The sequence below is a fragment of the Pipistrellus hanaki genome (genome assembly GCF_964339955.1).
Source record: "Pipistrellus hanaki genome assembly, chromosome: 1".
NCBI classification, from domain to species: Eukaryota; Metazoa; Chordata; class Mammalia; order Chiroptera; family Vespertilionidae; genus Pipistrellus; species Pipistrellus hanaki.
Window position 1 is genome coordinate 19,459,855 of NC_140503.1, and position 21,990 is coordinate 19,481,844.

Genomic DNA, 21,990 nt, shown 5'->3' on the forward strand with positions numbered 1-21,990 from the left:
AAAAAAATTTTTTTTTTTTAAAAAGATGGGTAGCCTGACTGGCCTTGGGGGGCACCACACCCTTTTGAAATTCTCTCATTAGTCAACAGAGCGGCAAACAGTGGCTCTCGAGCAGCAGTTTGCCGACCACTGTTCTAGGTGAAGCCTGAGGAGGAACAGAGAGCATCAGGAATCAACTCTGAAAGTGTGGAGAAAGGCTTGGAGATGCCCGTCTGTTGTAGAAAGAACTTCACTCAATGTGGCTTTAGTTTATGTAGTGGACAGCTGTTTTATCACTTAAAAATTCTCTATGTGAAAGTGTCAGATCAGATGGAAGAAATAATTGGATTCTATTCTCCTCTCCTCCCAACCCACCCAAATAAACCTCTAAGTCTAGGGAATACAGGCCATTCATTTGCCTTAAGATTGCTTGCATCTCCTTCAAGTTCACATCTCCTTAAAGTCTGAACAATGAATTTCTATGCGTTCAATATCTAATCCCAAACTGACAAGTACATATGTTTGAAACTTAAATCCATCCAAATATTTACTCTAGGTTTCACTTAGTATTTTTAGGCAGTTATAAAGCAAAAAGGCCAAATAATTTTCAAGTATGTGTCTTTTATTTTTCTCTGACATTTCACAGTCAATGTCTACAAAACTTCATACTTCTTTCTTCAAAAGAATTCACATTTGGTAAAGAAATCTCTACCCTAAAGAAGTCATAACTGGAAAAACACTTTGATATATGCTTGCGTTACCTTCTGCTGAAGGAATCAATAAAGTCAGACAATACTATAATCAATAAATGGTAATGAGCAATAAATTACAATGTCATTAAACTCCATTCCCATAATCAATTCAATTAGCAGCTTTTTCTAGATTTTTTTTTTTTTTTTAATATTTCCAACAAAATCTGCCAGAAGGACTGATTTGAGCTAAGAATGGCTTCACACATTCAGAAAACAGTAGCTCTGCCACGGGACATCATACCAGATCAAATCATGCATTGCTAAGACCACTGCTTCTTACAGCCTTGTGCAATCGAGAAGGTTTTTCTGGTCAACTCCAAGGTTCCTCCATTTGCTGATCTGGCTCCTGGCCCCAATGTCTGCTAGCTTCAATGGGCTCTCCTTCCAAGACCCAGCTTCTCTTCGCCTACCCTAAGCTCCACTAGACAACAGGCACCCATGCTAAGTAAGAGCTTAGAGACTTCCAGCACTAAGTCATAAGGCCAGACAAGAGCTGTGAGGATCAACGATGGCTTTCATCATCTTTTACTGTGACAGAAGGGAAATGCAAACCTTAATCTGGGAAGAAAATTCCAAGAGGCTTAGAGCTCCAGGTTTTTCGGATGGAATAAATTTGGTTCTCAGCAATTGTGTTCAGATTTTGACACTCAGGAAGACTCATGGCTAGCGCCAGGCTGTTCCGAATGCACCTGTCTCTGTAGCTCTGCTGCCAAACGCATTCTGCCAAAAAGGAAACTTCCTGGCACAGTGCCCAGAGCAGAACTGCTGTGGGAGACAGAGCGGGGAGGCCCAGACAAAATACTCAAAGGAGCTGGGTCTGCTTAAAGACACACTGGCTCTGATCTCTGACACTTTCAGAAAGCAAATGGCAGGTAATAATTGAGTTAATCAGGAGTCTAGAGATTTTAGCAAGTTATTTCTACTAGTAAATTGGCCTTCCCTAACTCACGCACGTTCAAGAATAAAGTGGAGGCGATCCAAAGCCTTGTAATTTTTTAAACTACATTAGTTACCACTACCCAGCAGATATTAGCTTCTTTCTGGCCTTGGTAAAACTTCAAGAACATTTTCCTGTGTAAAAGCTGGTCATCTAGAAGTTATTAGGTTTTCAAGAGGATAAAATTTTTAAATGAGAGGAGAAAAAATCTGAAGCTTCACTGTTAGAATCCAGTTTACCTTGCTGATGAAGCTGAAAGCACGTGTGTCTGCAAATTCTCATCACGGCCTCCATTCCCAGGTGAGGTGTGAGCCTCACATACACACCACACCTCTGGGCTCGCTGCCAAAGCCAGCACGTGGCAGAGACAAAGAGGACGCTGCTCCTGCTCGCTCCACGTCACCGTGCATCACACGAAAGCGTTGGAGGCGAAACTGCTAAGAATGTTTTCCAACTTTGTGGGCTTATATTTCATAACCTCGGGATGATTTTAATCCCTAGCCTATCAAGCTTAATAGCCACATCTTTCCTCTTTTAAGAAGAAAAAGTGGCAGCATAGAGTTAATTTACACCATCACTCACGCTCAGGCACCATGACGCTATCTTTAAGATTTTCACACATAAAACAGGTTGCACTGTTTCAAAAATAGAAAGAAAAAAAGCACAAATTACTGGAATCTTCCAGCTCCTAACCAAGAGATACTGACCATGTGTTTCTTCAGATGCTAACTCAGAAAAGCAATTCATCGACTGTAACTCCAGATGGTACTGCATCCGTTCCATACTTTAAAAAGCTGAAGTTATTTTGCCTACCAGTTTCAGTGAAGAGAAACCTGGTTTGTGATGGAAGTGTCAGAGTTAAATGGTACCACCCTTTTCCCTTGACTTTCAAGTTTAAGAAAACAAAGCTTTAAGTCATTAAGTGTTTGCACCCTAGGCCCAGCCTGTGCCCAAAGCATTTTAGGTTTTGGCCAAATGGCATGATGCCTTCAGGAATGCAACCACGCCTCCTCTTACTTTTCTCTGATATTCAAGGGAAGACCTGCGAAGAGATCCTTGTCACCTACTTCCTGGCTTGACAGGTGTCATTCAGTGCACTCATCCATGTCACTGCATCTCTGATCACAGTGAGTGGGACAGTGGGAGGCGAACAGGGTTAGTGACTGGGATGGTGGGAGGTGTCAGCTAGAGTTCCACACACTCCTCTCTCCTGCTTTGCCTTGTGACCCATCTAAGCACCTGCAGGCTAAGGAAAAGGGACTCAAGGACACCCCGAATCAGAGGTGAGGACCAGAGACATATGTAAACTGTGCACAGACCACAGGTTAAGACAGCAGCCAGGGGTTGGCATGAGGCTTCATAAGTGAACTGCTGAACAGTTTAAGAGTAGAAGGAAAAGACCTTGTATAAGCTTTGGGGAACAGGAGTAAGATAACAGCAAGGGAGTTAAAAAGAACCACTCAAGTAACAGGAAAGTCTGCCTTCTGTGCTATATGTCTGGGTGATCAGAGAATGCTTCTAGGTCACCGCCGGCATGACCAGCCCCCAAGGTTAGCGATGCCTGCAGCCTGGCCCAAGCCTGAGGAGCCCTGCTCTTGGCAGCCTCTATGAACAGCTGGGTCTGCTCCTTGAGCTGGTCTAGCTCCACCTGCGTTGCCTGGTTCTGACGAATCAGCTCCTTGGTTTTCAAAGTGATCTCCAGCAAGCCGGACTTGTGCAGGACCACCAGGGTGTTCTGAAAGCGCCTGTGTTTGCTGGGCAGCTGCTCCGAGAAGAGATCTGGGCTGCGGCAGAGGTGCTCTGCGGCCCACAGAGGTGAGCTATAATTAGCTGACAGTGGTGACAGGGGGGAGTTGCTCTCTACCCCGTGCAGAGTGCTGTCTGAGGCGCAGACAGGACTGGCGGGGGAAGCAAAGGTCAGGCTGGGAGCTTTAGCCACGTGACTGCTGGACACCGGCTGAAGAGTCTGTGGGCTTCCACCTGCCACCAGGGAGGGCACACCCTGCAGAGCTGAGTCCTCTGCCAGCTTGGCGCTGGGGGGTGCTGCAGTCGGGGGACTGGATGACACAGCACCCGCCTTGGTGGGCTCGCTGGCGGGCAGGCTCAGCACAGGTCTCTCAGTACAGATTTTCTTCTGCGTTCCACGTTCTCTCTCTTTTGGGCTGAGGGAGAGGCCCCTTTTGCCTGGGTGTGGGGCTATTTTGGTGTAAGAATTCAGAATGGGCAAGTAGTTCCTGGAGTCGGACCTTTTCTCGCCAGCGTGACAGGGGCTGACAGGCGAGGGCACAGGCGGGTGAAGGAACAGGAGCTGTGGCTGTGCCGAGATCACTTCCAAGGAGGGCTGCACGGTCCATGACTGGAGCTGGGATGAGCTGCTGCCCTGAAAGCAGATGAAAACAGCACAGTCCTTGTTACCTGCTTCTGCTAAGGGGCAAAGCAGAGACTTACAACAATCTCATGTACAGAGCTTCTCTCACATCAGGCAGCCCTTTCTGAACAGAGTGATCAGAAATCAACTGGGCTTAAAAATCAATTGGGCCTGTCATAATTTCTTTCTTCCTTTTTTTTTAAATCCTCACCTGAGGCTATTTTTCCATTGATTTTAGAGGGAGTGAAAGAGAGAGGGAAAGACAGAGAGAAATATCAATGTGAGAGAAACTCATCGATTGGTTGCCTCCTGCAAACATCCTGACCAGGGCCCGGGCTGGAGAAGAGCCTGTAACCAAGATACATGTCCTTGACCTGAATCAAACCTGAGACCCTTCGGTCCACAGGCTGATGCTCTATCCACTGAGTCAAACTGGCTAGGGCTATAATTTCTTCCTTCCTTTCTTTCTTTTTTCACTTTTCCTAAGGCAAAACTGAAGAAAATACCTATTTTTATTCAATCCACAGATGCTACCACCCAGGAAAAGAAACTGTAGGTAGATGAAGTAATGACATAGCTAAGGTCACAACTGAGGCAACAAAAATATGGGTAATAGAATTGCTTGGCATGGTTAAAATGTGCTCATCTCAAGACTACAAATGTGACTTTACAGGGTCTGTCTTCATTTACATCTGGACCCTCCTTTACCTGAACACAACTTTTGATTAAAGTCACATGCTGTCAGGAGTCCATAAGCCTTTTTAAGGCAGTGACACTCAACAGTCATAAAACCACTCAAGATAATAGTTACCAGGTATTGGTGATTACTACAAGCTAGCACTATGTGTGATGTTTTACATGGTTTGTTTCCGTAACAACCCCATGAGGTAGTGATCAATTCCCTTCACAAATAGAAAACTGAGGTATAGAAAGTTATGCATTTTCATTTTTAATTAAGTACCGATTCAGAAGGAAAGTTAATAAAGAAGGGCATGGCTATCTTTTTCCAATATTTAAAAGCCAGTCCAGTTCCAACTGGTCTCAAAGATATGAGTTGGTGGGCTGGTCACTGCTGAAGAGAGCTGTCTCCCACAGGTGCCCACCATTTTGCACACGTTTGAGCTTCCTCGATGTGTGGCTAGAACTTCAGGCCAGCGACAGCTCATCTCCTGACAAAAGTTGGGATCACCTGGAGAGTCCATTCTGAAGCCCTCTTGGTATTCAGATATATGCTGGACGTACGTAAGCAAGCAATGCTAGGCCTAGCACCCCTATTCCTTGTCAGAGCAGATCCAAAAGCAAGGGTCTTTCAAAGCAGAAATCAGCCTAGTCCAGCTCAGTCAGAAGCAAAACATCAGGCTATTCCCCTATTCACTCATGACCTAAGGGTGGATCTACTAGGAGGCAAATGGGTCCAGAAAATTTATAATTCACCGCTTTCCTAAGCTGATTTCACTGGATTCTTCTTAATGCTGCTATGCCCATTGCTGTAGTAGATGCTTAGCTTACTGGTTCTAATTATTAGATTTTACAATACATTATTTACGTTGAAATCATCTGAGGGAATATGGGACAAGATTTTAGACTTGGCTACAATCTCAAGGTCATTTTCCACGAAGCCTTCACATTGAAGATGAGGAAACTGAAGCCCAGGTGTTAAGTAACTGTGTGCAAGATCACACAGTCAAGTGGCAAAACTGAATCAGACCTCCAAAACCAAGACATTAGCCTGACGTGTGGCTAATGTAGTTGAGCATCAATCCATGATCCAGAAGGTCATGGTTTGATTCCCATTCAGGGTACCTGCCTGGGCTGTGGGCTCAATCCCCAGTGGGGGATGTGCAGGAAGCAGCTGATCAATGATTCTCTCTCATTATTGATGTTTCTATTCCTCTCTCCTTCCCTCTCTCTGAAATAAAAAATATCTATATATATAAAAGCCTAAGCAACTAGTTGACCAGCTGGTAACTATGACACGCACTGACCACCAGGGGGCAGATGCTCAACACAGGAGTGGAAACCACAGGCATGGAAACATGGAACAGACTGATGAATCTCAGAGGGAAGGGGGGAGGAGGGAGGGCTAGAAGAGATTAATCAAATATCTTATATACATACTAGAGGCCCAGTGCACAGATTCATGCACAGGTAGGGTCCCTCAGCCTGGCCTGTGGGGGTTGGGCCAAAACCAGCTCTCCAACATCCCCTGAGAAGTTCCAGGTTGCAAGAAGACGCAGGTCAGGCTGAGAGACCCCACCAGTACACGAATCCGTGCACTGGCCCTCTAATACAGTGGTCGCCAACCTTTCAGACCTCAGAGACCACTGGTTGGTGACGACTAGTATAAACATAAAATAAAACCAAGACATTACACAAAATACACATATTTTTAAAAGCATATCACTGTTTTAATCTTGGAATGTGCTGGATTCTAACGTGTGAAAAAAAACAAGATGAAACTCCTAGATGACTCCATCAGGTCCGCCCGTCCCAAGCCTCCCATCTGCTGATGGAACCAGCAGCCTCCCCGCAGGCCTTTGTCCTGGAGAATGCAGCTCTGCTGGAAAAGCCTACCCACTCCTCAACTGTGGGCTGTTCTCCGCCCTGGGGAGCTGCCAGCCTGCCTACGACAAAGAAGGCATATAAACACAGACACACAGGAAGGCCTGACAAACAAGGGAGCCAGAGAGGAAGGCGGGGAGAGAAAGAGCCGGGAGAAAGGAAACCCTGAGAAGCATCACAAACTGATGGGGTCTGGACAAGCTCATCTGGGTTCCATTACATGTCTTTATCCTCTCTCTTTGTTTCAATAAGCAGAGCTGTTTTTCCTGCTGAGGTGATTTGTCAAGCAAAAATGTTCAAATTCTTTGTCCAAACTCACCAGGTTGCCTTGTTGAAAATCTGTTTGTGTTCCTCAGAAATAACTAGGTAATAGTTAAGACGTCAGGTTTCCTGGCAGGCTACAGCCACGTATGTTCTTCTACCTGAGCTGGAATGTCAGCAGCTTAAAGCCAGTTTCAAATGTCCTAGCTTCCAGCAGCCTCATCAATGGCCCCATGAGAGAGCTGATATATTTTAGAGCAAAGCAGGGTAAGGTTAAGTGTTCTTAAACCCAGTTCATTTGATTAAGTTCTCTGTTCCAAACATGGGGCTTAGATCATCTAAATCTTTTCTTGCATATCTGGACAATAATCACATAGCATACATAGCTATGCAATCAAGCCCCCAACGGGGTGTTTTTGAGCTCCACAGCAATGCCGTGCAGACTCTGCTGGGGCAGCCATACCTTTAACCAAAGAGCTTTTTTTCCACTAACGGCATGTCCTTGGCTGATGACTAAGAAAAGGCTCCGAATGTGACAGGAGAAACATGGAAATTGCCTCCACTTCTCAAACAAATAAATGCATCCTACATTTCTAAATTCCCAGGGTATTTCAAGTTAAAAAGAGATTCTTTTGTTTATACCCCGAATTCTGTCATCTGTTAACTGCACTATGGAAGTTATGACATTTCTGCTTGGTTCTTTTATACATGACTAAAGAATTCCGGTGTTCCTCTGGATAAACTAGGGATCCAGAAATAAAATAGTCTTGCTGTCCTGGAGTCCTTTTTAAAACACTGTCAGTAGTTGAAAGGAAACATCCTTTCCCCAGGACAGAGTACTCGGCGGCGTGGTTCTAGTGCTCTGCTCCTAAATCAATCCCAGGAGGAGGGGAGCCTCGCGCACAGGAAGCCCAGGCACTTGAACTTGCACCCCCTCACCTGTTTGACCAGCACGTTCTTCATGACAACCATGGGGGACAGAGCGGGGAAGGCACTGCTCGCAGCCTTGGAGTTCAGTCTTGGCTGGTCTTCCCGGCTCCAGCCTAAGGCGCTCAGCATGTCCTCCGACTCCATTTGCTCGGCCGAGCTCAGACATTCCGAACTCCCATCTGGTGGCAGGAAAATGGACAGTTCACCCGGGCTCTCGGCTGGAGGCTGGTAACCAGGCCTCCTGGGGAGTGGCGGGGCACCTTGAAACTAAATGGAACATTTGTGAGATGGGTTTTTGTGAATTTTTTTGAGGAGAGGGTCTTTAACTTTCAGTGGACTCTCAAAGGCTTCCATAATTATCACCTCTGCCCCCAAAGATTGGGAATGACTGCCCGAGGACTCCTTTCCAATTCTTACAGACAAAAACCTGCATCAGTTCAGGTTCCTGTGAAAGTAATCATCACCAGTCTACAGAACTGGGGGAAGGCTTCAAAGTTAGTTCATTTCATTACTTTCACATTGATATTTCTCCCCCCACCCCTTCCTCTTGGAAATAAATAAAAATACGTATATTGTTAAAAAAAAAATAATAAATACAAAACCTCAAAACTTATATCCATGCTGAAATTAAAAGAGTTTCTTCCTAAGTTTTCTAACTGTAAATTCTGGATAAGTTAATCAAAGCTGAGGTTTAAAATGTGTCTGTCATTGTTGTTCCCTCTACCCAGTCAGACATCTCCTTTGTTGCTGTGTCTACTGAGACCCTGCATATTGGGTGATAGATACTCTCCAAGACAAAGAAAATAAGAACACCCTCCATGAAATCCATCAGAAAGGACTTATTTAGCTATCCACTGGAGCATACCCAGCGACTGCTATAACCCTGCTCGGAGGGGTCTGGGGATACCCTAAATGCTCATCAAGAATCACAGAGTCAACTAGATGAGGCAGGCCAGAATGTAACTTTAATTTAAATGAGTACAACTGTCAACACTTGCAGTTAAGTCAGAATCTACAGTGATGCCTTTTAGAAATTACAGATGTGAGAGTCTTCCCCTCCACCTACTGAATTGATTGATCTGGTACCCAGGCAGAAATATTTCCACAGAATACCAAGGACAACCTCTAGTCAAGAACCAGTAGGCCAGAAACAAAGGCCACAGGAGCTGAGTACATACCTGGTACCTGGGTCTTGGTTTCTAAATGCCATTCCGCAAGAACAGGAAACCTGGGCTCCTTAGATTCCAATCTTAGGCAGGGAAGGTACAAAATGAGCCTGGACATCTTATTGTCCCAGAAAGCAAGGAAGTACTCAAACACAAATGGAAGCATGTCGAAAAGACACAGGAGCTAACTGGAAGGGACTCCCACTGGCCCAATCTGGGACAATCTGAGTATCAAAAAGAATAATAATAATGGATTGACAAACTGAATTACAAAAGAATTCCATGAGCCACAGTGATACTCAAAGAAAGGGTTGGAGGAGAGAAAGTGCTTCTTTATAGAAAAATGACAGCTAATAAAATGTATAAGGGATAACAGAACTGGATCACCATTTTAAAGCACGAAGCAGTGACTGATTTGGGCAAAGAACATAAATGGATGCCAAAGCCACAGGTAAAGAGTTTGTGGGGGGTAACTGATCGATGTTTCTCTGAGGAGGCAGCTGATCGATGTTTCTCTCTCGTCGATGTTTCTAACTCTCTATATCTCTCCCTTCCTCTCTGTAAAAAATCAATAAAAATATAAATAAATAAACAAACAAATAAATATCGCAGATTAGCTGTAGCCGTTTTGGCTCAGTGGACAGAGAGCCGGCCTGCAGACTGAAGGGTCCTGGGTTCAATTCCGGACAAGGGCACATGCCCATGTTTCTGGTTCAATCCGCAGTAGAGAGTGTGCAGGAGGCATCCAATCAATGATTCTCTCTCATCATTGATGTTTCTGTATCTCTCTCCCTCTCCCTTCCTCTCTCAAGTCAATAAAAACATATTTTTTAAGAATCGCAGATTACATCATTCACCAAGTGACTGAAATAATAACTCAGACAGTGATGAAATCGCTGGCACCTGGCCCAGAGGTGGCTGGAGGCATTCACCGGGGTCACTTTCTGGAACACAACCAGTTCGATTGGTGTTAACACTGCCTATGTCTGACTAGCCCAACACTTCCTACAGCACTTCTACAGAATAAGGAAACTACTAGAAACACCATCCAGACTGTGGGACATACTACATCACAACTGCCTGAAGCTGTTGGAAAGAGAGGTACCAAAATGTCAACAGTATTGAGGAAAAATAGGTGTTGGGATGATAGATAATGCTTATATTTTTCTTTCTAAGTTTCTACATTTCTAAGCTTCTACAATGAGCATGTATCACCTTTGTGATATAAAAAACGGATGAAAACAAACTTGACCTTAAAAAAAGAGAGACAGTAAGCCTGCAGTGTTTCCCAAACCTGTCTGATTACACAATCACCAGACACAAAAATAACCCCCACATTCCAAGCCCTCCCCCAAGACCTTCAACATCACAATGTCCAGGAGCGGGGTCTGGCGAGCAGTATTTTTAACAAATGCCTCAGATGAGCCTCATGATGAGACAAGCTCAGGAAACAACGCTAAGCGACAGAGAAGAAAAACCAAAGGGCTACACACCAGCCCTCGCTTCCCGACTGTCCTTATTCTAATCCCTCCGTCAATAGGTGCTCGGTTCTTCTCTGAGCAACAGTCTATTTATAATTTGGCTTCTCACACAGCCTCCCTACAGGGAGGAAATATAATATACCAATCTAAGGAGGAGACAGATCTAGCATTCCTAACAGCTGTATTTCTCAGTGTAAGTTAATAAATCAGTAGCATGGACTGATTGGTCTCTCTGAGGCTGATAATGTAAGTCTTCTTCTAGGAAAAGGCTCCATCCCAGGGTGCTAACCCAGCCAGAATCCCCTAGCTCACCTTTCTGCATTCCCTGGGCCAAAATGTTGACACTAGAGCCATGGTATACTGTCAAGCCCCTACTCTCAGACCTGGAAATAAAGGCGCCTCAGCACAAAACTGAAAGGTTCACTGGGTATGTACCTTTCAGGTAAGGTTTGGACAAACTAGTAAAGAAAACTGACCTCTTTCTTGTCTCAGATAGTACTCAACTTTGGAATTGGGCCAGAAGGCTCTCAGTCCAAAGGCGAAATGCATGGATATGGGGAGGGTGGGTTATAGAGGGGAAACATTTTTTTAAAAAAGCAAAATTACTTTCTTAGCAAAAAAGTTATTTTATCAAATTATATACTCTTTTGTTTTAACTTTTTACATGATGACAACATGCAGTCTTTTTTCCTGCAATGTAACTATTCCTATGGAAAAGGAATGGGGGGAAAAACACAAAGAATTATGAGTACTTAAATATTTTTCCAGTAACCACTTGCAACAGTTGTAAGATTTAAAATTGAGTTGAAAAAAGATGTCAAATCCCCTGGTCAGCATGGCTTAATGGTTAAGCATTGACCTATGAACCAGGAGGTCCTGGTTGATTCCCAGTCAGGGCACATGCCTGGTTTGCAGGCTCGATACTCAGTGTGGGGCGGGCAGTAAGCAGCCGAACAATGATTCTTTCTCATCATTGATGTTCCTCTCTCTCTCCCTCTCCCTTCCTCTCTGAAATAAATAAAAATATATATATTTAAAAATGTTAAATCACTCCTTCATACTAATCCCGTGGTGACTCTGATGGGGACCCTGCCATATGGCACCAGAATTGTCATTTAAGAGATCAGGTATTTATTTATTCTGTATGTGAAAGTTTCCCATCCCTATCACACAGGGGAGTTTGAGGGAGCACCTCTTTCAGGCAAATCATTCTTTACAATGTAGAAAGAACAAGGTATTTTAACCTGAAAATCCAGAGTCCTTGTCTGACTCAGCAGCTGCCATGCCGAGTTGCCGGGCCACTTTTTTCATCTCTGTGCCTTTGCCTAGTTTGGCAGAGAGTCTTCTGGGGCTCTCTCTGGACGGGTTTTTCCTCTCCATGTTTTACTGGGCTGGAAGAGGGTTCACCAGGACTCTTTTCATCTGGGCTACCCTGTGAAAACAATTACATAAGAAGTCACTCACAGACAGCTGAAACAGGTGACTGAAACGGTGAGTAAAGAAGGGGCAAAGAACACTGGCCTCACCCACTTCCCCTGCATTTTCTCAGAGGTCTCAACCCAAAGGGCTTCCAGTTTACTGAGAGGTAGAAGGGCTTCCACCCAAAAGAGGCCCACTGTCCCCTCCCTGCCCTCTCCATCTATTACAAATTCAAGGCACACACACCACAGTCAGTGGAGGCTTTGAACGGCTAACAAAGGCACACTTGATTAGGTTTCTGCTCCCTGAGGGAGGAGAGCAGGGGGAATGCCCATCTGGGACAGGCTTGCTTTCCCTGGTTACTGCCACTCCCGGCTTACTGCCACCTCCCCTAGTGTGCTTCTCAAATGAACCTTTCACTTCTTTGGGTGTTTTACTGAACAGAGGGAAAACAACTCCATTTATATGCATGCTACTTTTCGGCTTAAAAAGCACTTTTATGCACAAATAAGATCATATGGAATAGGGCTTTGCTTCGATAAAAGTCTACAACATTATTGCTGTTAATTTTATCTCACTTGACTCTCATGTCCCCCTCTCTTGCTATCCCATTTTACAGAAGAGGAAGTTGAGGTTCAGAGAAGTTACATTCAGTCCTTTAAGAATCTTTATCAAGTGCCCATTATGAAGCAGGAATCACGCTAGGACTGGGGATACAGGGTGAATGAGACATAGTCTACCTCCCTGAAGCTTACATTCTAGAGGGAGATAAACATTAATCGAGTAAGCAAACAATTACTATTTTGGTAACAGATATAAAGGGGAGGGGCTAAGAGTCTGGGGGGACAGGGAAGGGAAGGCTTTCCCGAGGAAGTGACATGTAGCTGGGTCTGGAGGGAGAGACAGAAGTTGGGGAGTTAAATGGGGAAGGGAGCGGTGGGTGTGGAAGTCTGAAAGCCCTAGGGGAGAAGGGAGCCTGACACACTCACAGAGCTGGAAGGCCCAGGAGGCCAGGGCTCAGTGCAGGGGGCAGAAGGCCATGTGACATGAGAAGGGTTCATGTGGGCCAGACAGGCAGTGCCTTGTGAGCAATGTTGTAAAGACTTTGGGCATTAAGAGCAAAGAGAAGTCACAGAGGGATTTTAACCAGAAAAGTGACAAGATCAGATCTGCATTTTAAAAGCATCTGGATGCTGCCGAAACCGGTTTGGCTCAATGGATAGAGCGTCGGTTTGGGGACTGAAGGGTCCCGGGTTCGATTCCGGTCAAGGGCATGTACCTTGGTTGCGGGCATATCCCCGCTGGGGAGTGTGCAAGAGGCAGCTGGTCGATGACTCTCTCTCACCGATGTTTCTAGCTCTCTATCTCTCTCCCTTCCTCTCTGTGCAAAATCAATAAAATATATATATATATATATATATATATATATATATATATATATATATATATATTTTTTTTTTTTAATATATTTTATTGATTTTGTACAGAGAGGAAGGGAGAGAGATAGAGAGCTAGAAACATCGATGAGAGAGAGAGTCATCGACCAGCTGCCTCTTGCACACCCCCTACCGGGGATATGCCCGCAACCAAGGTACATGCCCTTGACCGGAATCGAACCCGGGACCTTTCAGTCCCCAAGCCGACGCTCTACCACTGAGCCAAACTGGTCTCGGCAATAAAATATATTTTTAAAAAATAAATAAAAGCATCTGGATGCTGGAAACTAAATGTAGGGAGAGGCCAGAGGGGCACTGAGACCATCCATATACTACTATGTAGTCCCAGTGACTTAAGGTGGTGGCGGTGGACAGGAGAGAAGTGAACAGATTGGAGACATTTATTTAGAAGGCTGCCTTGATGGGACTTGGTGATTGTATGTTGGAGGAAAGGTGGTGGAGCCCAGAAGAGCCCAGAAGATATATGGTGGGGTGGCTAGGCAGGTTCAGTCTAGGTCACGAGAGAGAAGCGACTGAGGGTCATCCCAGTGGAGATGCTTGGTAAGCTGCCACATGTCCATGCTGTGAGCCCAGGAAGAAGCCTAGATTTGCCCCAGTGATAGCTAGTCCGCTGCATATCCTTAGCTAAGCTAACAGTGCAAAGAATTAGATGAATGAGCCTTTCAAAGGGCTGGGAGAAGCTGAAAGCATTTCAGATATTCTAACAAGGCCATCTGAGGCAAAGAGGAATGGCAGCAAGATAAGAACACAAGGGCTATCACAGGGCTCAAGACAGCAGGACAACAAGGAAAATGACAATAATAAAACCCCCTAATGCTGATCTCAATGTCTGTGTTCCCCTCAGATCCATATGTTGAAATCCTAACCCCCAAAACTGATGGCATTAGGAGCAGGCCCTTTGGAAGGTGCTTAAATCATGAGGGTGGAGCCCTCATCAGTAGGACCAGTGCCTCGTAAAAGAGGCTCTAGACAGCTTAGTCCCTTCCACCATGTAAGCACCCTGATCTCAGACTTCCAGCCTCTAGAATCACTAGCAATAAATTCCTGTTGTTTGCAAGCAACCCAGGCTGAGATATTTTGTTGACTAGGTGTAAACAAAGCCAGGCAGCATTGTAATTCACAGTCCACTCGCATCTCCATCCACTGTCCTGAGTGCAGAGAAACACAGCCCCCGCCAAACAGCACTGCATCTGGAACACCCTGAAAGGCCAGCACTGAACTTTTCTGCCCATCAGGATCTCGTGGAGAACATCAACTGCTCCAGAAGCAGAGGAGGGATTCAAAATGAAGTAAAATTAAATAGAAGACAAGGATGCTTTATAAGTGTCCCTGAGCAGCCCTCTTGTTCACATGTTTGCATACAGTGTAAGTGGGCAAAAGGGAACACACACCTATCTGAATGAGACTGAATCTTAAACACAATTCCAAGTACAGATTACTTTGTACCATACAAACTGAGTCCATTTAAAGGAACTGACCTCCCCATGTCAAACTAAGCACCCCTTCACAGGTCACAGGGTTAGCCCTCAGTGCACAGAAGATAAACAATGGCACTGTCACATCTTGTACAGCACTATGCAAAGACAACATCTCTCTATTGGACGGCCAGGAAGTTCGACAGTGCAGCCTAAAAAAATAAGACTAAACTGTGTAAGTATATCTCTAATTAAATCAGAATCCCTTGGTATGAAAATCAAGAAATGTGCATGGAAAGGGAATAGGAGGTTTCTTCAAAATGGAAGTAGATGTCGCTTATGGGTGAACAATCAGATGTATCATTCAAGTCTGACCCTACTATTGATTTAGATTAGGAAAGCAGCTCATGTTAGTTGCAACTGAGTAAGAACTTGACAAAAGTTTCAAATTATCTTACGAAATACTGATTATTTCACGGGTATTTTAGATAAGGCATCCTAATTTAGCCTTCTACAACCCTTGTGACAGGAGGAGAAAGGTCTTGCTGTTGTTATTAAAATGTATTCAATGGAGCTCCAGAAAGATACACAGGAATTTATTCTGGCCAGTTGAGAATATGCAGGACAACATTGAGTGTGAAATAAAAAAAAACTGAAACACTGGCAAATTGGTTAAAAGGAGAACAGATGCCAAAATCTTAGATCCTGGGGAACTGGCGGCAGTCGGAGGTAAAAAGCACTTTGGAATAGTAAATGAACGAGGTTGGACGCGAAAGTGACTAAAAGTGGGAAAGCCTCTGTCCTAAGTTCTGCTCATGCAGCAGGAAGCCTGAGTGCCCAGGGACGTTAAAAAAACACGCAGAATGAAGGACTCCATCCAACTGTGACCTCTGCTCTGAGGGCAGAGGCACTGAGGCCCCTCTGCACAGCACCGACGAGGCTCTCTCCACCGGAGAGAAGCAGGCGGACGGCACTGACTACGGCTGCTCTCAAACCCAGGGACACACACACACGGCAAAGTCTGAAAACCTCAAGATTTTCTTCTTCCTCGGCATTATTTTACTCATAAACTGGCTAGGGGTTGAAAATGGGTTCCGGGGACTCTTTCCCTCTCCCCACGTAGGAGTCTGTGCTGAGATTCTTTCTCCTTCCCCAGGTGGGAATCTGTACTTGTTCTTTAGTGAATTTCCACCTTTGCTCTAAAAAAAAAGGGGGGGGGGAGAAAATGGGTTCCCATGCTCTTACCCACTGTGCCATCTCTGCTTCCTGGCACAGCCTGGAAACTACTACCACCACCCACAAACATCTCAGATGCTCATGAGCCTGACTGCACTACCAGGACTCCCACTGAAGCTTCCCAAGCTGTCAGAATCGATCCTGACTGGGCCTCTTAATAAGTAACAGGTAACACAGTGTCCAAAGGTTCCCGGAGAGAACAGTACGTACTAAAACTTATCATGGAAAGGGAACGTAAACACAGAGGCTTATATAAACAGGCATAAGATAAAATTCTAACAAGTGCCTCACAGCACTTGGCTCTTACTTCTATTTTTGCACTTCTAACATTAGACTCTAATTATTTGTCTCTTCAACCTCAACAGTTTTTTTTTTTAAATCTTTGCAACCTCAGCTCCCAACAATATGTGTGAGATACTCAACAGAATAATAAATGCCTACAAATCCCCTCTCCTGCTGAGCTTGCTGACAGCCCTAGCAGCTTAGCTGTCACTGAAATACCTGAACAGCTTGAAGGTCAAGAGTCCGCATTTCCATACACCATGGTTACCTCAAGACCCAACTTCCAGCTCTGGTCTCCTGCAGGAAGATCTCTCACCTACCCCTTATTGTAAGATGAAAACTCAGGGATAAACCCATCAGCCAAATTAAAGGTTGGTCTAATCCAAAAACAATCTCTATGATGATTTCGGCTTATGAATAATAATAATAATAATAAAAAGGACACCCCAGGTTTACAAGGAAAGGATCTGAAATGTTGCTCTGGGATCATTCCTTTTATAGATACTTGGCAACTTTCCCGAGCTCAAGTTTCCTTTAAAATGTGTCACGTGTCTAACACCCCTGCATGGACAGAGTTGTGAAGAGAAAGCCCAAGCAGAGACTTAAACACAGTCCAGTAAGAAGGTCATAAAAAATTAAGGACTGGAAGTCCAGAAAACCATGAGTAATCCCAGTTTGAATTATGAACGCGTTACAGAAGTTGTTTTCTCTTGGCCTGCATATTTGGAGATACCATACTTGGGGAAATGTCTGTGTATTTTAACAGGGAACAACCCGTTTACCTCCCGGTTGTACCTAAATCTCTTAACATTCATCTTCCCCTTCATCCATTTTTATTCTTCAACGTGGCTGCAAAAATTCATGTCAAAGATCCCAAACCTAATCCCATACAATGTCCTGTTTGGCACCTGGTAGGGCTCACTCCATTCTCTTTTCCAAAGAGCATATGATCAGAGAACTTCCCTCAAGCTCCCTGCTTCCAGCAGCAGTACCCACTCCCCATTCGCGCCAGCCCACGCGCATCTGTGCCAGACAGCAGGCCTACCCTCCAGGCACCCGAGCCTGCCAGCTCAGCAGGGCAGAACCGGGCAGACCTTAGGCCTATGCTGTGACTGGCATACCACCAGCCGCCCAGGGCAAACGCCCAGGCCATGCAACCTGCCAGGACTTGGGCAATAGCAGGGAGCCTGATTTCGGCCTGGATCAGAGCTCCCCCCGCCCCCCACCAACTCACCCAGTTTAACTCCATCCATGGCACTTCTTTCCCATCTCCCCAACCCCTGGCACCATGCCTGGCCACCTGGCCACCCAGGAGAAATAACCAGCCAAGTGAGTGACAACCCGTCTCTGGAAAAGACAGCACACCTGCGCCTCTGGACCCAGGGACCCAGAACGGGGCGCTACCTCCAACCCCAGACTGGAGTCCCAGGACCCTCACAGGGTGACCGACTCCTGCACCCACTCACCTGCCCATTCCCTGCCCCGAAGCCCACACGCTGTTACCTCCAGGGCTAGACCGGGGCTCACCTGCCCTGAGGTCTCACCCCACCGGCCTCCACACCAGCCGCCTTTCGGTACTCGGCCCCCTCCTCACTCTCGATTCTCGGTCCTACCAGGTCCCGCCTTTCAAAACTAAACCCACCATTAACGGGGGGAGGGACGCACGCCCTCTGCTCCCACCATTTGGCCCTCTGTCCCCCCGAAAGTCCTGATTCTACCTCGCGACCCTTCTTCGTTCCCCTATTCCCACCTCCTTTCCCACGCTCCTCGCCCAACCCCTCTCCCCGTGCGCCCGGTCCTTCCTCTCTCACCTCGGGCCGGGGTCGCGGTCGCCACTCCAAGTAGAGCCGGCGGGTCAGGTGGCGCATGCGCCAGGCCGGGCCCGCGGCTCCATGACAACCCAACCGTCGCCGGGTCTGGAGCAATCCCGTCGGCCTCCCGCCCCTTTCTCCTCCCCCGCCCGCCTCCGGGACGGCTTCCGCCAGAATCACGTGACCGGCTCGGAGGACCCGGCACCATGGAAACTGCTTACTGTTCTCCTAGAGGGGCCCCTTAGAGGCGCGCCCTGTTCCCGCCTCCGCCGGAACGCGAGCCCCTCCAGCCACTCAGGGGGCGCGGACGTCCCGCAGAGGCCGACGCTCTCTCCGCGGAGGGCCGGCGTCTCTATGGTTTCTTCCCAGGCCCCGCCGCCATTTTGAGCGGGGGACCTTGAGCCCCAAGGGGCTGGGGTTCAGTTTCGGGACGAGGCTCGGAGAAGTTTCTGGCAGACACCGCAGGAGGCACGATTCTCCTGCGGGAGCGGGTGGAGGTTGGCTCTCGTTTTGTACGCCGGGACACCGCTCCGGTCGGGGCCCAGCAGAAGCCACGCTGACTGGCACGCGCGCCCCGGGTGGCGGCGCCCCGCGTGGGAGGACATGCGGCCAGCCTCCCGCCCCCTCGCCGGCGGGGGCGTGCCCAGCCGCCCCGAGCCGCTCACGTGTTTGCCACGCCTGTCTGGGCTGTGGGTTGGCCTTCCCTACTACCCTGCCTACTGACCAGGCGGGGACGCGGTCGGTGTTTCTGTGGGATGATTTCATGTAATTGGTGTATAAGTTACTTTGGGGACTGCTAAGATAGTAGGTTTTTAAATGGACACTGTTCTTTTCTCCGGCTAGTTCTCAGTGAAGCGACATAACGAAGACACTACAATCTCTAAAGAATAAAAGGGTTGCCCTCGCGGGTTTGTCTCAGTGGGTAGAACATCGGCCTGCGGCCTAGCCAGGTTCAGGTTTAGGTTCAGGTTCAGTTCCGGCAGGGGGCGTACAAGAGGCAGCCGGCAGTGATTTTCTCCCATCAATGTTTCTCTCTAATCTTCTCCGGTACTCTCTGAAATAAATAAAAATATATTTTTTAAAAATAAAAGGATTTGGGATCAGTTGAAGTAATGCTTTGAATCAGCGTTGCTTATCATTTAGAAAATATTCCTTTACTAGCGAAAAGGAGGGGACACGATTTAAAGAGACTGACAGGAGGCAAGTTCTAGAGCTGCCCTGTCCATTAGGGTAATGCTAATCTTCGGAGGGTATTGAATTAATCAAAAAGTGTGTGTGTGGGGGGAGGGGGCCCTTCTTAGATATATAATATAAAACTCTTGCAACTCTTGGTCTGTTTGGAACTGATAAATTGCTGGCCTTGCCCTGATGACTCCCTGAGATCCCCACCCTCACCCACCATACCACAAAGGTGTGTGCAAGCACCCTGAGAGTAGTAGCTAGACCTGGCATACCCTGGGACGTTTGCTGAGTGCCCTCAGACCCAGCTCTGGCACCGAGTTTGAACCTATGTTCATCTGTAGAAGCTGTATCAAACTTGCCCCTGGAAGGTTCCTCACTGGGAACCTTCCGCATGCAACTTGAGTGCCACCAGAGACTGAGCCTAACCAGCAGCCAGCCAGCAGAGGCAAATGTTGGGGTGCCTTGGGACTTTAGCTGACCTGCCTCTGGGCCCAGTTCTGGTAAAAGCCAGCCTTGGTGCACAGCTTGGTCCTTCCCACTCACACCCAGGCCCAGCAGAGGCAGCCACAAACTGTGAATCACTTTGTAGCTCCAAACAGGTTGCCGAGAGCCAGTCACAGGTAGCTTCTGGCATTGGGCTGCACCAGAGTCCCTCCCAAGAGGCCCAAGAACCAACACACCCAGTGGCCAGCTTCAGACCAGGATGCAATTTGCTTCACAAGTGGCATATCCAAAGGGAGATCCCGGCCAGCACCAGACCCTGCTGAGGCAAATTGCACTTCATGTGGTCAGCACCACCTGCACAGGAGCTCATACACTGTGGCAGGGCTTATCTTCACAGACCGCCAGCCTGAGAATTGACCCCAGACACAAATGGGTCAAGAACAATCAAGACTCAATTACAACAGGAGGGCCCACATAACCCACACGAGGGACATTCGTGGAGCACTCCGCTCACGTGGTCAGGAGATTGCGCCACTGGGTCATACAGAAAACCTACTACTTAAGGCCACTCTACCAAGACTGGGAGGCATAGCAGATCTACCTAATACATAGAAACAAACAAAGAGGCAGCCAAAATAGCGAGACAAAGAAACATGACCCAAATGAAAGATCAGAAAAAAACTCTCTGGAGAAACAGCTAAATGAAGTGGAGGCAAGCAACTTATTAGATACAGAGTTTTAAAAATGGTTATAAGGATATTCAAGAAATTTGTAACTACAACAACATAAAAATAGGACATAGAAACGGATCAGTCAGAAATGAATACAATATTTGAAGTGAAGAATATGCCAGAAGAAATAAACAGTAGATTGGATGAAGGAGAGGATAGAATCAGTGATTTGGAAGACAAGGTAGCAGAAAACGATCAGAGCAGTAAAAAGAAAATATTGGGTCGGCAACGAAGTAATTGCGGGTTTCACACATATATGGCTTCAGTTGAATTTTTAGGTTTGCAGACATAGTACAAATGTAAAACACATTTTGTTATTTGATAGTTGGCTATTCAGCTGTTAATCAGTAGGAAAAGTTTTTTGATCTGTTTTGTAGTTTTCGTTTGGCGTTCGTTGAAAAATGGAAAATCAAAAGGAACATTTTCGTCATATTTTGCTTTTTTATTTCCACAAAGGGAAAACCGCATCGCAAGCTCATAAAAAGTTATGTGCTGTTTATGGTGACGAAGCCTTAAAAGAATGGCAGTGTCAAAATTGGTTTGCCAAATTTCGTTCTGGTGATTTTTCACTCAAAGATGAAAAACGCTCTGGTCGTCCAGTTGAAGTTGATGACGCCCTAATCAAAGCAATAATCAATTCGGACTGTCACAGTACAACACGTGAGATTGCAGAGAAGCTTCATGTATCACATACATGCATTGAAAATCACTTAAAACAACTTGGCTATGTTCAAAAACTCGATACATGGGTTCCTCACGAACTGAAAGAATCACAGTTAACGCAACGCCTTAGCAGCTGCGATTTGCTAAAGAAACGTAATGAAAATGATCCATTTTTAAAACAACTGATAACTGGCGATGAAAAATGGGTTGTTTACAGCAATATCAAGCAGAAAAGATCGTGGAGCAGGCCAGGTGAACCAACTCAAACAACATCAAAAGCTGATATTCATCAAAAGAAGGTTTTGTTATCAGTTTGGTGGGATTACAAAGGAATTGTCTACTTTGAACTCTTACCACCCAACCGAACGATCAATTCTGATGTCTACATTGAACAACTAACGAAATTAAATAATGCAGTTGAAGAAAAGCGGCCCGAATTGACAAATCGAAAAGGTGTTGTATTCCATCATGACAATGCAAGGCCACACACATCTTTGGTCACTCGGCAAAAATTAATGGAGCTTGGTTGGGATATTTTGCCACAACCACCATATAGTCCTGACCTTGCACCATCTGATTACTTTTTGTTTCGATCTTTACAAAACTCCTTGAATGGTAAAAATTTCAATAATGATGATGATGTCAAATCATACCTGATTCAGTTTTTTGCTAATAAAAACCAGAAGTTTTTTGAACGTGGGATTATGATGCTACCTGAAAGATGGCAAAAGGTCATTGATCAAAATGGGCAATACATTACAGAATAAAGTTATTTAGTTCCATGAAAAAATTGTCTTTGATTTTCTTTAAAAAATACGCAATTACTTAGTTGCCGACCCAATAAAATTGTTTAATCCTTACCTAAGGATATGTTTTTATTGATTTTAGAGAGAGGAAGCAGGGGTGGGGGTGGG

General features: G+C 45.9%; 1 protein-coding gene and 1 long non-coding RNA gene across 8 annotated transcripts; one reads left to right on the forward strand and one right to left on the reverse strand.

The window, feature by feature from the left end:
* Window positions 1-580: 580 nt before the first annotated feature.
* Window positions 581-18,674, reverse strand: CIPC (CLOCK interacting pacemaker). 7 transcript variants are annotated; one of them, XM_084891715.1, is made up of 5 exons: window positions 18,057-18,674; window positions 15,757-15,924; window positions 11,681-11,868; window positions 7,799-7,968; window positions 581-4,048 (listed from the first exon to the last, which is right to left on the reverse strand). In XM_084891715.1, exons 3-5 carry the CDS (start codon window positions 11,814-11,816, stop codon window positions 3,158-3,160), a joined length of 1,197 nt encoding a protein of 398 aa, XP_084747841.1. In that variant the 5' UTR covers window positions 11,817-11,868; window positions 15,757-15,924; window positions 18,057-18,674; the 3' UTR covers window positions 581-3,157. The 7 variants fall into 7 exon arrangements, with proteins under 7 accessions (XP_084747841.1, XP_084747837.1, XP_084747840.1 ...); XM_084891711.1 differs by lacking the exon at window positions 15,757-15,924 and having other exon boundaries at window positions 8,968-11,868; XM_084891714.1 differs by lacking the exon at window positions 15,757-15,924 and having other exon boundaries at window positions 18,057-18,671.
* LOC311626514 lies at window positions 13,579-16,573 on the forward strand. Its single transcript, XR_014795704.1, has 2 exons — window positions 13,579-14,962; window positions 16,003-16,573. It is a non-coding gene; the product is annotated as an uncharacterized lncRNA (long non-coding RNA).
* Window positions 18,675-21,990: the final 3,316 nt, after the last annotated feature.

Excerpts from the sequence above, each read along its gene's own strand:
- CIPC (XM_084891711.1), bottom strand. The coding sequence starts at position 9,121 with ATGCTTCCATTTGTGTTTGAGTACTTCCTTGCTTTCTGGGACAATAAG. Across the intron at positions 7,969-8,967 it reads AACCAAGACCCAGGTACCAG|ATGGGAGTTCGGAATGTCTG; the intron begins GTATGTACTCAG and ends TCCTGCCACCAG. Across the intron at positions 4,049-7,798 it reads AGAACGTGCTGGTCAAACAG|GGCAGCAGCTCATCCCAGCT; the intron begins GTGAGGGGGTGC and ends ATCTGCTTTCAG.